This window comes from Heliconius melpomene, chromosome 5, assembly GCF_056956725.1.
Source record: "Heliconius melpomene rosina isolate 202511_hmr_F chromosome 5, ASM5695672v1, whole genome shotgun sequence".
Taxonomy (NCBI): Eukaryota; Metazoa; Arthropoda; class Insecta; order Lepidoptera; family Nymphalidae; genus Heliconius; species Heliconius melpomene.
Window position 1 is genome coordinate 156337 of NC_140393.1, and position 10940 is coordinate 167276.

Sequence of the window (10940 nt, forward strand, 5' to 3'; positions counted from 1 at the left end):
ATGCGTGTGTAATGTGTGCAGAATGTAGATGATTGAATAGAAACCGATTATAAACTAATTAGTTTGTTACTTTTTATAAATATTCAACCTTTTAAATTAGTTTAATTAGGAATTGTTTATGATATTAAGTAATATTACTAATGTGATACAGCACAGCGGGCTCGAGCAGGGCGAAGGGCCGCACAGCCTGTATACGGCATGCACGCCTATACCTGTCGGAGACTCAAATTATAGCCCAAATTCAAATTTCCCAATCCCGGCTATGAGCGCCTCGCTCGTAAAAATGATGTCAATTTACGATAAAAAGCTGATTCCTGAATTCCGGTTGAAATCTGCAAAATCGCATCATGTCAGTTTTACTGCCCTCCATTGGAACCACGCCCCTCCTCGCCCCGCCACCCTCTGCCGCCCGCAGCTTTCAGATAACTTCACTCAGTTCTTTTTATAGAAGTGCGAATTTATTGCCTAAGTTTGGGAAATGTTGTAAAGTTAAGAGCATTTTAAAAAGTGCTGTAAAAATCCGTACCCGGTAACTCGGTACCGGGTAACGGGGAATAATAAAATAATGCCGCGCGCGACACTTAGTCGCGGGCAGGCGGGCACGCGGGCACCTACCTGTACTACTACTACTAACTACTGGATCAGATAAACATTCATTGTTTTTATTATTTTCTACATAGGTATGTTCGTAGCGTTATGTTGTAAATATATACATTACCATATTTATTGATGTTTACTTCTTGTAATGAAATCGAGTCATTATTTAATATTTTCGATATCTATTTATATTTGTATGGGTTACGTTAGTGTTTTTATAACATTATTTGTTCATTCTTTGCGTTTAATTGCGTATATTTATCTATATTCGATATCAAATTCTTTGTGTTTAGATATAATAAAAATATTACAGTCATACAGACATACAAACACGCCAGCGAGCACGAGTATGCGGAGGCGCGGGGCGGCGGGGGCCGCAGCGGACGGCGGGAGGGGAGCGCGGGGGGTCCGCTCTGCTTATAGAACTATTGGAAATAAAACTCGGCAAAAAACAAGCTCACAAGTCCGCCGGAGCCCGAACACGATCGATAGCAGGCGCGCGCGAGCGAGAGGGCGCGCGGCTCGGGCGGCGCGCGCGGACGTGCGAGCGAGACGAAGCGAGTGTGCGCGCGTGTCTGCCGCCGTGCGCGCCTGTCCGCCGCCGCGCGCTGACGTGTGTGCCGCCATGTCCGAGGGGGCGCCGGGGGGCGCGGAGCCCAAGGCCGAGGCCGGCGTGGGCCGCATGGTGGACTGCAGCCAGGCCGACGACCGCCGTCTCATCCGCCTCGTGCGCGAGCGCCCGCTGCTGTACGCGCGCAACCACCTGCCTGTGGCGCGCTACTACACGCAGGTCAAGCGCCTGTGGCAGGACGTGGCCGCCGCCATGGCCTGGAGCGGTGAGTACTGACCGCGTCACGGGTTGAGAGTTTAGACTGCTGCTCGTGTCACTCAATGTTATTCTATTTTAAGTTATAACGCAACGTTTTAAGGTTTGTTGTTTTATACAATAACTCAAAGAGAAAGTTAATATTGCCAGAGACCGTCATGGCGCAGAGGCCCAGCGTATGACTTTAAACGAACCGGTTATGGGTTTGATTCCCAGTGAAGTAATGAGAGGACTATGACTGCCGGAGTCGCCACTCGCCACTCGCCAGTATCATGTAAGACTGTTTACTCGCGTTATCTGACTAGGAGGTGACGACGACGGCGCGGCGTCGTGTGCGTGTGTACGCACGTGGCCGCTGTACACGTGTGTGCAATAATCTCACACACACATGTAAATGTTGTATTCTTCGCTTAGCTTTGCGTTCAAATTCACGTCATAATACATTGAAACATGTAATAAAAAATATATAAATTTTATCAAATTTTGTATTTTTTTAAATATTTACATAATTTAGTTATAGTTTCGAATCCTAAAAATAATGACATACATTATATATTATAGGTATATTTGTTTTACATTTGTACTTTGTAGGGTGCGTTCTGTGTCTAGTATCAATATTAGACACATACAAGGCTTTGAGGCTTGGTTTTTAAGACAATCCGTTTGAATCCGTGACTTTGCCATTTACGCTTTGTCTTATCCTAGAGAAGGAATCTAGGAACATTTCCGCGGTCCTAGCCGAGGAGCTGGGAGCTGGCCCACAGCACCATCGCGGCCTCAGACGTAATGTCAATCACTATGTCATTCAAGTTATGAGCTGACCACTTTCGTTTATAACACGTTTGGTGTCATTGATAAATATTATTTTTCTTTCAAAGTCAAATCATAATGTATCTATATATTATAATTTTTTATATAGAAATTTTAATAAATTACGAATATTAAAATGAAAATACATATATCATTAACATTTTTTTAAAAGTGTTATTCCACTCTTAAGAAAGAAAAACACTTATTTAGAAAACGTATATAATTTTGAATGTAGCGGGACTCGAACCCGCGCCTCGTGGAAACCGAGTTCCGTTGAACGTACGGGTTGTTTGGGTTCGAGCCCCGCTACGTTATGTGATATGTATTGCACACTTCCCACTCCGCAGTGCCCGACGTGCGCCGCAAGTGGTCGCACATCCGCAACTCGTACTCGCGCCACCTCCGCAACGAGATGCACGGCGCCTGCACCAGCAGGGGCCGCATGGTGTCGCGCTGGTACCTCGCCGACGAGCTCGACTTCCTGCGAGACCACATGGCCACCGACATGTAAGAACATAGGATTGTATTGATTGTTACTTTAGAGGATAATGAGTATTAATAAATATATTATGACGTTTTATGTGAAATGGAAGTACAATCAATAGGTACGTGTGAAACAGGGTAAAATATTAATAAAATATAAGAAACAATATTTTGTTTTCTAGGAGAGCATCTCCATATTCGTCGTACGCGCCGACAATGATAGACATGGACGGCGTGCACGAGTCCCCCAGCGTGGAGCCCGTGGATGTGAAGCCCTTCATCCACAACCCGTGGTTCTCCCTGAACCCTACTGGCAAGTCGCCGATTCTGGAGTCGAAGCCTGCTTCCTTACATAACGAGGACAGCTCAAGCTCGTCTGCCTTCACTCCAGATGAAAACTCCTCTTACTTTCAATTTTTCCGTGGAATACACAATGATTATCAAGAACTACCGCTCAAGAAACAACGACTGTTCAAGAGGAAGTGCTTCGACCTGCTCCACGAGCTGCTCGACGAGGAGGAGGGCACCTGCGCGTATTCGAAGTATAACGAACAGGACAGTGTATTAAACTTGTCTAACTCGGGTCACGTCAGCGAGGAGGAGCGCGACGTCAAGCCGATTCCTGACGACTCCTACATCCTTCCCAACACCTGACAGTACAAATAACATGCTGTACCTACCTACTACAACTGACTTTGATTAGAGAAGGTCGAAAGTACCGCGACAGTTCCTAAAATAATAATTTAATTATTAAGCAACTATGTATATAGTTAAGGGCTAATAGAAAATAATAACCAAATGTTTTAAATATATTTCTTTGATATGTATATGAATGTCTTTTTTTCTGGTACTCCTGATAACGATCCCTCATTACGGTATCTTCTTTGTTATTACTGACATCTTAGATGACCGTGCTCTTCAGGATAACAGAACTCAAGGACATATTGGACAAGTAGTTGGTAGGTCAATACATATAATATAATGTTTGTTTGAACGCTAAGATCTCTGGATCTACTGGTCCGATTTACTTTGTTTTTGTTTTGTATGAAAGCTGCATTCTTCAGAATAGGCTGCTATAGGCTATATAACATTACATTACACATATAAACTAATATATTAAACTACTTATTTCTAATTTGACATGCAAATTATTCTGCCATGTTAATAACAACCGTCGCGTCGCTACGCGACCGTTACCGCGACATTTTAATATTCATCCTTATGAAAATATATATAATAGTCACTTTTAGCATTTTATCTAGATTGAAATTATACATTCTAATAAATAATTAAGGAGATGTCACTGATTCGAAATGACCTAGCCTACGAGCGGCATAGTATGAGTACTATGACCGACGCGAACGGGCAGATGACGTTGATGGTTTTATAAATTTTCATACATTTTCGAACTTTATTTGCTGTTTATAATTAATTTGAAATACACTTTGGTTCTCTTCTTATATTATTTGCAAGCAATATCATGCTGGCAAAAAATATCCTTTTAGGTAGTTTTTAGGTACGGTTTTAAGGTATTTTTTCTAACATTAAGAATATCCTTTACTTACTTTTACTTCTTATGTTGGTTCATTTCAATTTCTCAGATATTTTTTCTAATAATATGTCTCTACTTATTATTCTTTTTGAGTATTTAAGCTTATATTTTCTTACTAATTCTATTGAAAACTGAAAATAATATATTTAATAAATATTCTTATAGTTGAAGCAGGCGAAGCCGCGTCCGGGTCCACTAGTTATAAAATATAGCTTGCAGCATATAGTAGGATATTCTAAAATGTATATATATATATTCATTATTTTTGGCGTAGAAGTATAAATCATTGAGTTCGTCAGTCAGATCCCCAACGATTCGAACGGTTCTACATCGTATTCGATCAAATGGGGCCAGCTGATACTGGGGGTGCACCAGCCCAGAGATGAGAACAGTACTCCATATGAGCCGAATGTGGCATGTGGGCCCTATTCAGCCAATCGGTGTTTTGGCGTGAAGTACTGTCTAGCTCTGCTGATCCCCCAGTTTCCTTGAGGGCTTGGCCTTGCTTTCTAGTTAGTTGTAACGCCAAGTTTTCGCCTCCAAAAAGTTAATAAATCTTTTATGGGTCTGAGTATACGTGTATATTAAAGTTTAAAATATCTGTAAAAAAAATTCTAACAAGTAAAACTTATTACACTGTTTAAGAATATTTAGAGGATAAACATGTATGGAATTAATGTCTACTGAATGTCAGGCAGGATAGCTGCCAACTAATGTAACAGATTGTGATTGTACCATTGATTTTGAAAAGAGCGACTGTGGAGTTTCTTGCCGGTTCTTCTCAGCAGAACTGCCTTCCGAACCGGTGGTAGCTTTTTTTTCATATGTTCATTTGACGATTCAAAAGTGCTTATAATAATAGTATATTTGAATAAAGAATATTTTGAATTTGAATTACGATACTGGCTCGAAACGCTAAGGCTCAATTAAATAATACTTTGGTCACGTACTTGGGATGTCTGTCACTGCTCCCTTTTTTAAAGTCGGTCAAAAATAACCAAAAGTACAAATGGGGGTACTTTTACTACTACAGAGTGTACGTCTGTAGGTAGAGGTGCAGTGACGATTGCAAACCCGTATGTATATTTGTTGAGTGCAAACTGCAAATATTTGAGTGGACGTTGTACCTACTTGTACCGGAACGCACAAACTACCGTCTAGGTAGTGACTGACACTGTGACACTGGTGAGTGTAACGTCGCTGGGCCAATATCTACATACTGTCATGAATATATTGTAAATATAGATTTTTAGTGTATTTTTTAGATGGATAGATGTGGGCGAGAGTGTAGGAGAGATATGTTCACACTGAGGCCGACATGCCGCACCAGGACTTGGGGACATCTGTTATTTTCCTTCGCTGTGATAGTCAAAGTGTGGCGTTATGTTACGCTGCCCGACGCGCGACGTCTCAAATGTCTCCAAAATTGGTTTCAAAGTGGAAGACTTACGTTGGATACCCTCTGTCAACCCACGTAAATGCGGTAAAAAACGTAAACTATTTTTTTTATATTATTTATTTAAATATACTGCCTATATAAATAAAAGTTAAATATTTCATCATAAAATTTACCTGAACTTAGAATATGACATTCCATTGAGTAAAAATTAAATAAGGTATATGAGGTTACTTTAAACTAATATATTATATTTTATTCTATACCTCTTCTGAGTTTTTTATGATTTATAAAATACCCTTGGTTACAAACGACTTGCTGTCCGTTTTTCTATATGTCTGTCATGACTTTTATTCTCAAGAATTCCAAGAGGTATAAAACTAAAATGAAAAACTAAAATGACAAAATCAAATTAAAGAACATATTTTAGCTGCAGGTGATTTGTTTGACCTTTGCAATTACAGCATGAAAAGATTTGAATCACTAACAAATAAACATAGTTGTGGTGGTTCAGTTGTAGGTTCCACTGAGTCAATTCCCTCGCAAGAGGCTGTGGGTGACTCGGCCATGCATCATTTACTCAATAAAAATAAGAAAAATAATTTACATATTGTCAATTCCTCCCGCTCCTCATCAAGAAATATTTTTGTTATATCTGATAAATTAGGTCAAAGCTTTGGGTCCCTACTTAGTCACCACTTCTCAAATTCAGTATTTAATGCATGTTCGCCTGGAGCCAGTTACCAGTTTAATATTAAGAAAATTATGTCCATGAATTTAAATGAGCATAGTACTGTTGTACTATTACATGGTCATAGTTTGTCAGTGAGGAAACAGGATATTATAAAGAGTATAGATAACTTGCTTGACTTACATAGTAAAACTAAATGTAAATTTATTATATGCTCTTTTCCATATTCTTCTTCCCTCACAGAAAAACAAAATAAATATATATATAACCTGAACTTAACATTATATAATACGACAGAACGTCATAGCGACGCATTTTTTTATTTAGATTTAAATAAATTTATTTTTAATAGCTGTAAGTTGACAGAAGATACATTATATCTACCTCTATATTTTAACAAACAAATTGCTACTTTAGTAGCATATAATATACAAAACCCCGTTGTACATGGTATAACGAAGGAAATTAAATGTACTAATAATACTTCTATCAAGTATAATGATGTAAGTTCCAATTTAAACTAGACAATAAGACAACGCCTAGGTCATTTAAATTTAACATTGTACATCAGAATATGCAAGGCCTAGGAGGCAAAGAACTGGAACTAGAATTATTTCTAAAAAAATTCAATATTGATATAATGTGCATAACTGAGCACTGGATCTCGAAATGTAATATAGTAAATATTGAAAATTATAAATTGTCAAGTTCGTTCGTTAGAGAGAAGGCAATCCGCGGCGGCTCGCTTATATTAATAAGAAATGATATACGTTGTAAATCGCGACCAGATATAGTAGCTCTCTCTGACGAACGCTCTATTGAACTGTCCTTCGTTGAATTTAATAGACATATTATAGTATGCGTGTATCGACCCCCCTCAGGTAGTTTTGAAGTATTTGAAGAAAAAATGGAGGATGTTTTGAATAATTTGAGTTCGAATAGTAAATCTTTAATCGTTTGCGGAGACTTTAATATAGATATACTACAGGTGACATCATTAAGCCTTCGTCTTTTAAACTTATTTAAATCTTTTAATTTGTTTAATATTTTCTCTGAACCAACTCGTATAACGAATACGTCCGCTACTTGTATAGATAATGTTTTTTGTCATTGTGAGACTGTAGAAAAACAAATTATTACTAATTTTAGCTCGGATCATTGTGGTCAAATGTTTTCGGTAATAGATAAAACAGTCGCAGAACGTAAACAAATATCAATTAGACCAATTACTGAAAATAAAATTAATCTTTTTAATAATAAAGTGAGTGAAAAAATTGTAAACTTAGAAATAACCGGATTAAATCCGAATCAGCTATATTGTAAACTTTTTAATTTACTCACTACAGAGTTTGATAACATTTTTAAAGTTAAACAGATACATAAAAACTCGAAGTTAACTTTTAGCGACTGGGCAACTGTTGGTATATACCGAAGCAGAAATAAACTATATGAATTATATAATATGAGGCAATGGAAACAAGATACGGCGTTCTTGTTAAAAGTTAGAAATTATTCAAAAATATTTAAAAAGGTATGTCTAAGGCTAAGTCTATGCATATAAGAGCAAAAATTTTGAACTCTAATAATAAAATTAAAGCTACATGGGATGCTATCACTACTATAACTGGGAGATTTAGAGCTGTCAGTGAACCTATTAAATTAAAAGTAACTATATAGCTATAAGCAAATACTTTTCAAAATTTTTTTTCTGATATATCTACTGAAGTAACACGTTCACTGCCATCATCTCCTTCGGAAGCAGAATTAATACTAAAAACCCATGTAAATAGTTGTAGACAAAATTTTGTGTTTAAGAATGTGTCACCAGATGAAATTGTCAAAACTTTTAAAAGCCTTAATTTAAAGAAAACTGGTGACTTATGGGGCATGTCTGTTAAAGTTTTATCGCTCGCTTTAATTTTTAACAATTGTGTAGAATCCGGTACTTTTCCTGATTTAATGAAATATAGCAAAATAGTGCCGCTTTACAAAAGTGGAGATAGATCTGAGCCTGGAAATTACAGACCGATTTCTGTTTTGCCATCCTTAAGTAAAATATTTGAAAAAATAATGTTCAACCAGCTCACAATTTTCTTAAATATTAACAATTGTTTCCATAGTGAGCAATATGGTTTCACCAAAGGCAAGTCCACTACGGATGCGGGTGCCGCACTCCTAAAGCACATTTATGACGCATGGGAGAGGTCATAAAATGCAATTGGAGTGTTTTGTGACTTATCTAAAGCCTTTGATTGCATAGACCATGTAACTCTGTTGTTAAAACTAAAACATTATGGTATACAGGATACTGCCCTTGACCTTATTGCCTCATATCTAAACCAAAGAATCCAGACGGTTAGTATAAATAATGTAAAATCATCTGGATCTCCTCTAAAGATGGGCGTTCCACAAGGATCTATATGGTCCTCTTTTATTTCTTATTTATATTAACAATCTGCCTTTTTATGTGAAGAACCTATGTGATATTGTACTTTTCGCGGATGATACCTCTTTAATATTTAAGGTTGACCGAAATAAAATAAACTATGACGAAGTGAATAGTGCATTGTCGCATATTCTTCGTTGGTTTGATGTTAATAATCTAATGTTAAATGCTAAAAAAACGAAATGCATCGAGTTTGCTTTACCAAATGTAAAAAAACATAATTTTAATCTAATAATTAAAGGAGAACCTCTTAATGTGTCGGAATCAGCTATTTTCTTAGGTGTTACTATAGATTCCAAACTCCAGTGGAACGCTCATCTGGAAGCACTTGCAGATAAACTCAGCTCTGCCGCGTTCGCAATTAAAAAAGTAAGACAAATGACGAACGTTGACACTGCCCGACTAGTCTACCATAGCTATTTCCATAGTATTTTATCTTATGGAATGCTGCTATGGGGCAGTGCTTCAGATATAAATTCAATATTTATCCTCCAAAAAAGAGCCGTAAGATATATGTATTTATAAACTAAGAGCGCGAGATTCTCTGCGAAATGTTTTCAAAGATGCAGGTATTATTACAGTTGCTGCCCAATTTATATACTATAACATTCTCTTTGTCCGACAAAATATACATTGTCATAGTAAACATAGTGACAATCATACGATAGAAACGAGAAATAAAGATAAGCTTGTTACACCAAGATTTCGCCTCCAGAAAGTTAATAAATCCTTTATGGGTCTGAGTATACGTGTATATAATAAAATTCCGCAGTGTATTCTTAGTTTGCCACTACAAAAATTTAAAATATCTGTAAAAAAAATTCTAACACGTAAAGCGTATTACACTGTTCAAGAATATCTAGAGGATAAGCATGTATGGAATTAATGTCTATTGAATGTAATGCAGGATAGCTGCCAACTAATGTAGATAAATAGATTGTACCATTGATTTTGAAAAGAGCAACTGTTGAGTTTCTTGCCGGCTCTTCTCAGCAGAACTGCCTTCCGAACCGGTGGTAGCTTTTTGTTCATATGTTCATTCGACGATTCAAAAGTGCTTATAATAATTGCCTATTTGAATAAAGAATATTTTTGAATTTTTTGAATTTGAATTTGAATATAAAATATCCAGGCCTTTGCAGTCCCTTGGAGTTCCCTGTAACCCTCATCACTATTTGCGGCGACTGTGGCGAGTGTGGCGTCATAGTCAACATAGTTCCTAAATATATTTTTGTATTAACAGTATTTTATGTGGACATCTCGAGTAACAGAAAATATATCCACAAAAAAGATAATCCAATTCAAAATCAGAAATACCCTTTCGTTTTCAAGGTTCGAAAAATGGTAAGTGTAAATAATACCCAACTTAATAACTATTATATTATTACTATTATTAGGGAATTTATTTGTGCCAAAAAACCTTAAAAATTATTAAAAATATAATATGATATAGTAGTCACTAAAGTAGTGGTACTAATGTGTGCCGGGGGCCCGGAAGCCGTATGTCACGGCTTCAGGCGCTCTCCCGGAGCCACTGCGCCCGTTGTCTGCACCATGTTGTTGTAATAATAGCGACTCGAGGAAGTGAAGTATTTATCTCTGGTGTCGAAGGTGTCAAAGAGCCGCGTCGATCTCCGCCACTCAACACGAATGCCTACTGAATTCGGTGAAAAGTGGGAAACGGAGTGTCTTACTACTAGGTTCCTCATGCCTGTAATAGCTTTATAGAATTAATGGTTATTAAATAATAAATAATACATATATGATAATTACAATAAATAATATATTATAATTGATAATTGACACTTGTCTAGGATTTGTAGTTTGATACATCTGACTATGATTTGCTGGCTGGTGATAGAAATCAATGGAATTACGATAATATTTGACTTATAGTATTATTGTAAATGTATTATATATCCTCGGCTATCTTAATTATAAATGTTAATAGATTTATCATCAATATAATCAACTATTACTGTGATTGCAAATGTGGTAAGTATAGTACAGGTAAGTTATATGTAATTACACTGGGCTGGAGCAGTGAAAGGCGAGTGTTAGTACTGTAAAGGGATCCCTTAAGCCTACAGATGTGGTCACAAGTCCACGGCACTGCTCCAAGCTTCAGATCATTTAAAA

The 10940-nt window shown here is 37.1% G+C and overlaps 1 protein-coding gene and 1 long non-coding RNA gene across 2 annotated transcripts; both read left to right on the forward strand.

Annotated features, from left to right (window-relative positions):
* The first annotated feature begins 1022 nt into the window (after positions 1-1022).
* On the forward strand, positions 1023-3543 carry LOC146538744 (uncharacterized). The gene is made up of 3 exons (XM_085185758.1): positions 1023-1433; positions 2581-2740; positions 2899-3543. The coding sequence occupies exons 1-3, from the start codon at positions 1223-1225 to the stop codon at positions 3368-3370; spliced, it is 843 nt and encodes a 280-aa protein (XP_085041884.1). The 5' UTR covers positions 1023-1222; the 3' UTR covers positions 3371-3543.
* A 1386-nt stretch (positions 3544-4929) lies between these two features.
* LOC146538745 (uncharacterized) lies at positions 4930-9898 on the forward strand. The gene is made up of 2 exons (XR_014878010.1): positions 4930-5453; positions 5522-9898. It is a non-coding gene; the product is annotated as an uncharacterized LOC146538745 (long non-coding RNA).
* Positions 9899-10940: the final 1042 nt, after the last annotated feature.

What these genes read in the sequence shown, in the direction of transcription:
- LOC146538744 (XM_085185758.1), top strand. Translation starts at nt 1,223, where the DNA reads ATGTCCGAGGGGGCGCCGGGGGGCGCGGAGCCCAAGGCCGAGGCCGGC. An exon ending in CGCCGCCATGGCCTGGAGCG is followed by an intron (nt 1,434 to 2,580) that starts GTGAGTACTGAC and finishes CCCACTCCGCAG; the next exon opens with TGCCCGACGTGCGCCGCAAG. An exon ending in GACCACATGGCCACCGACAT is followed by an intron (nt 2,741 to 2,898) that starts GTAAGAACATAG and finishes TTTGTTTTCTAG; the next exon opens with GAGAGCATCTCCATATTCGT.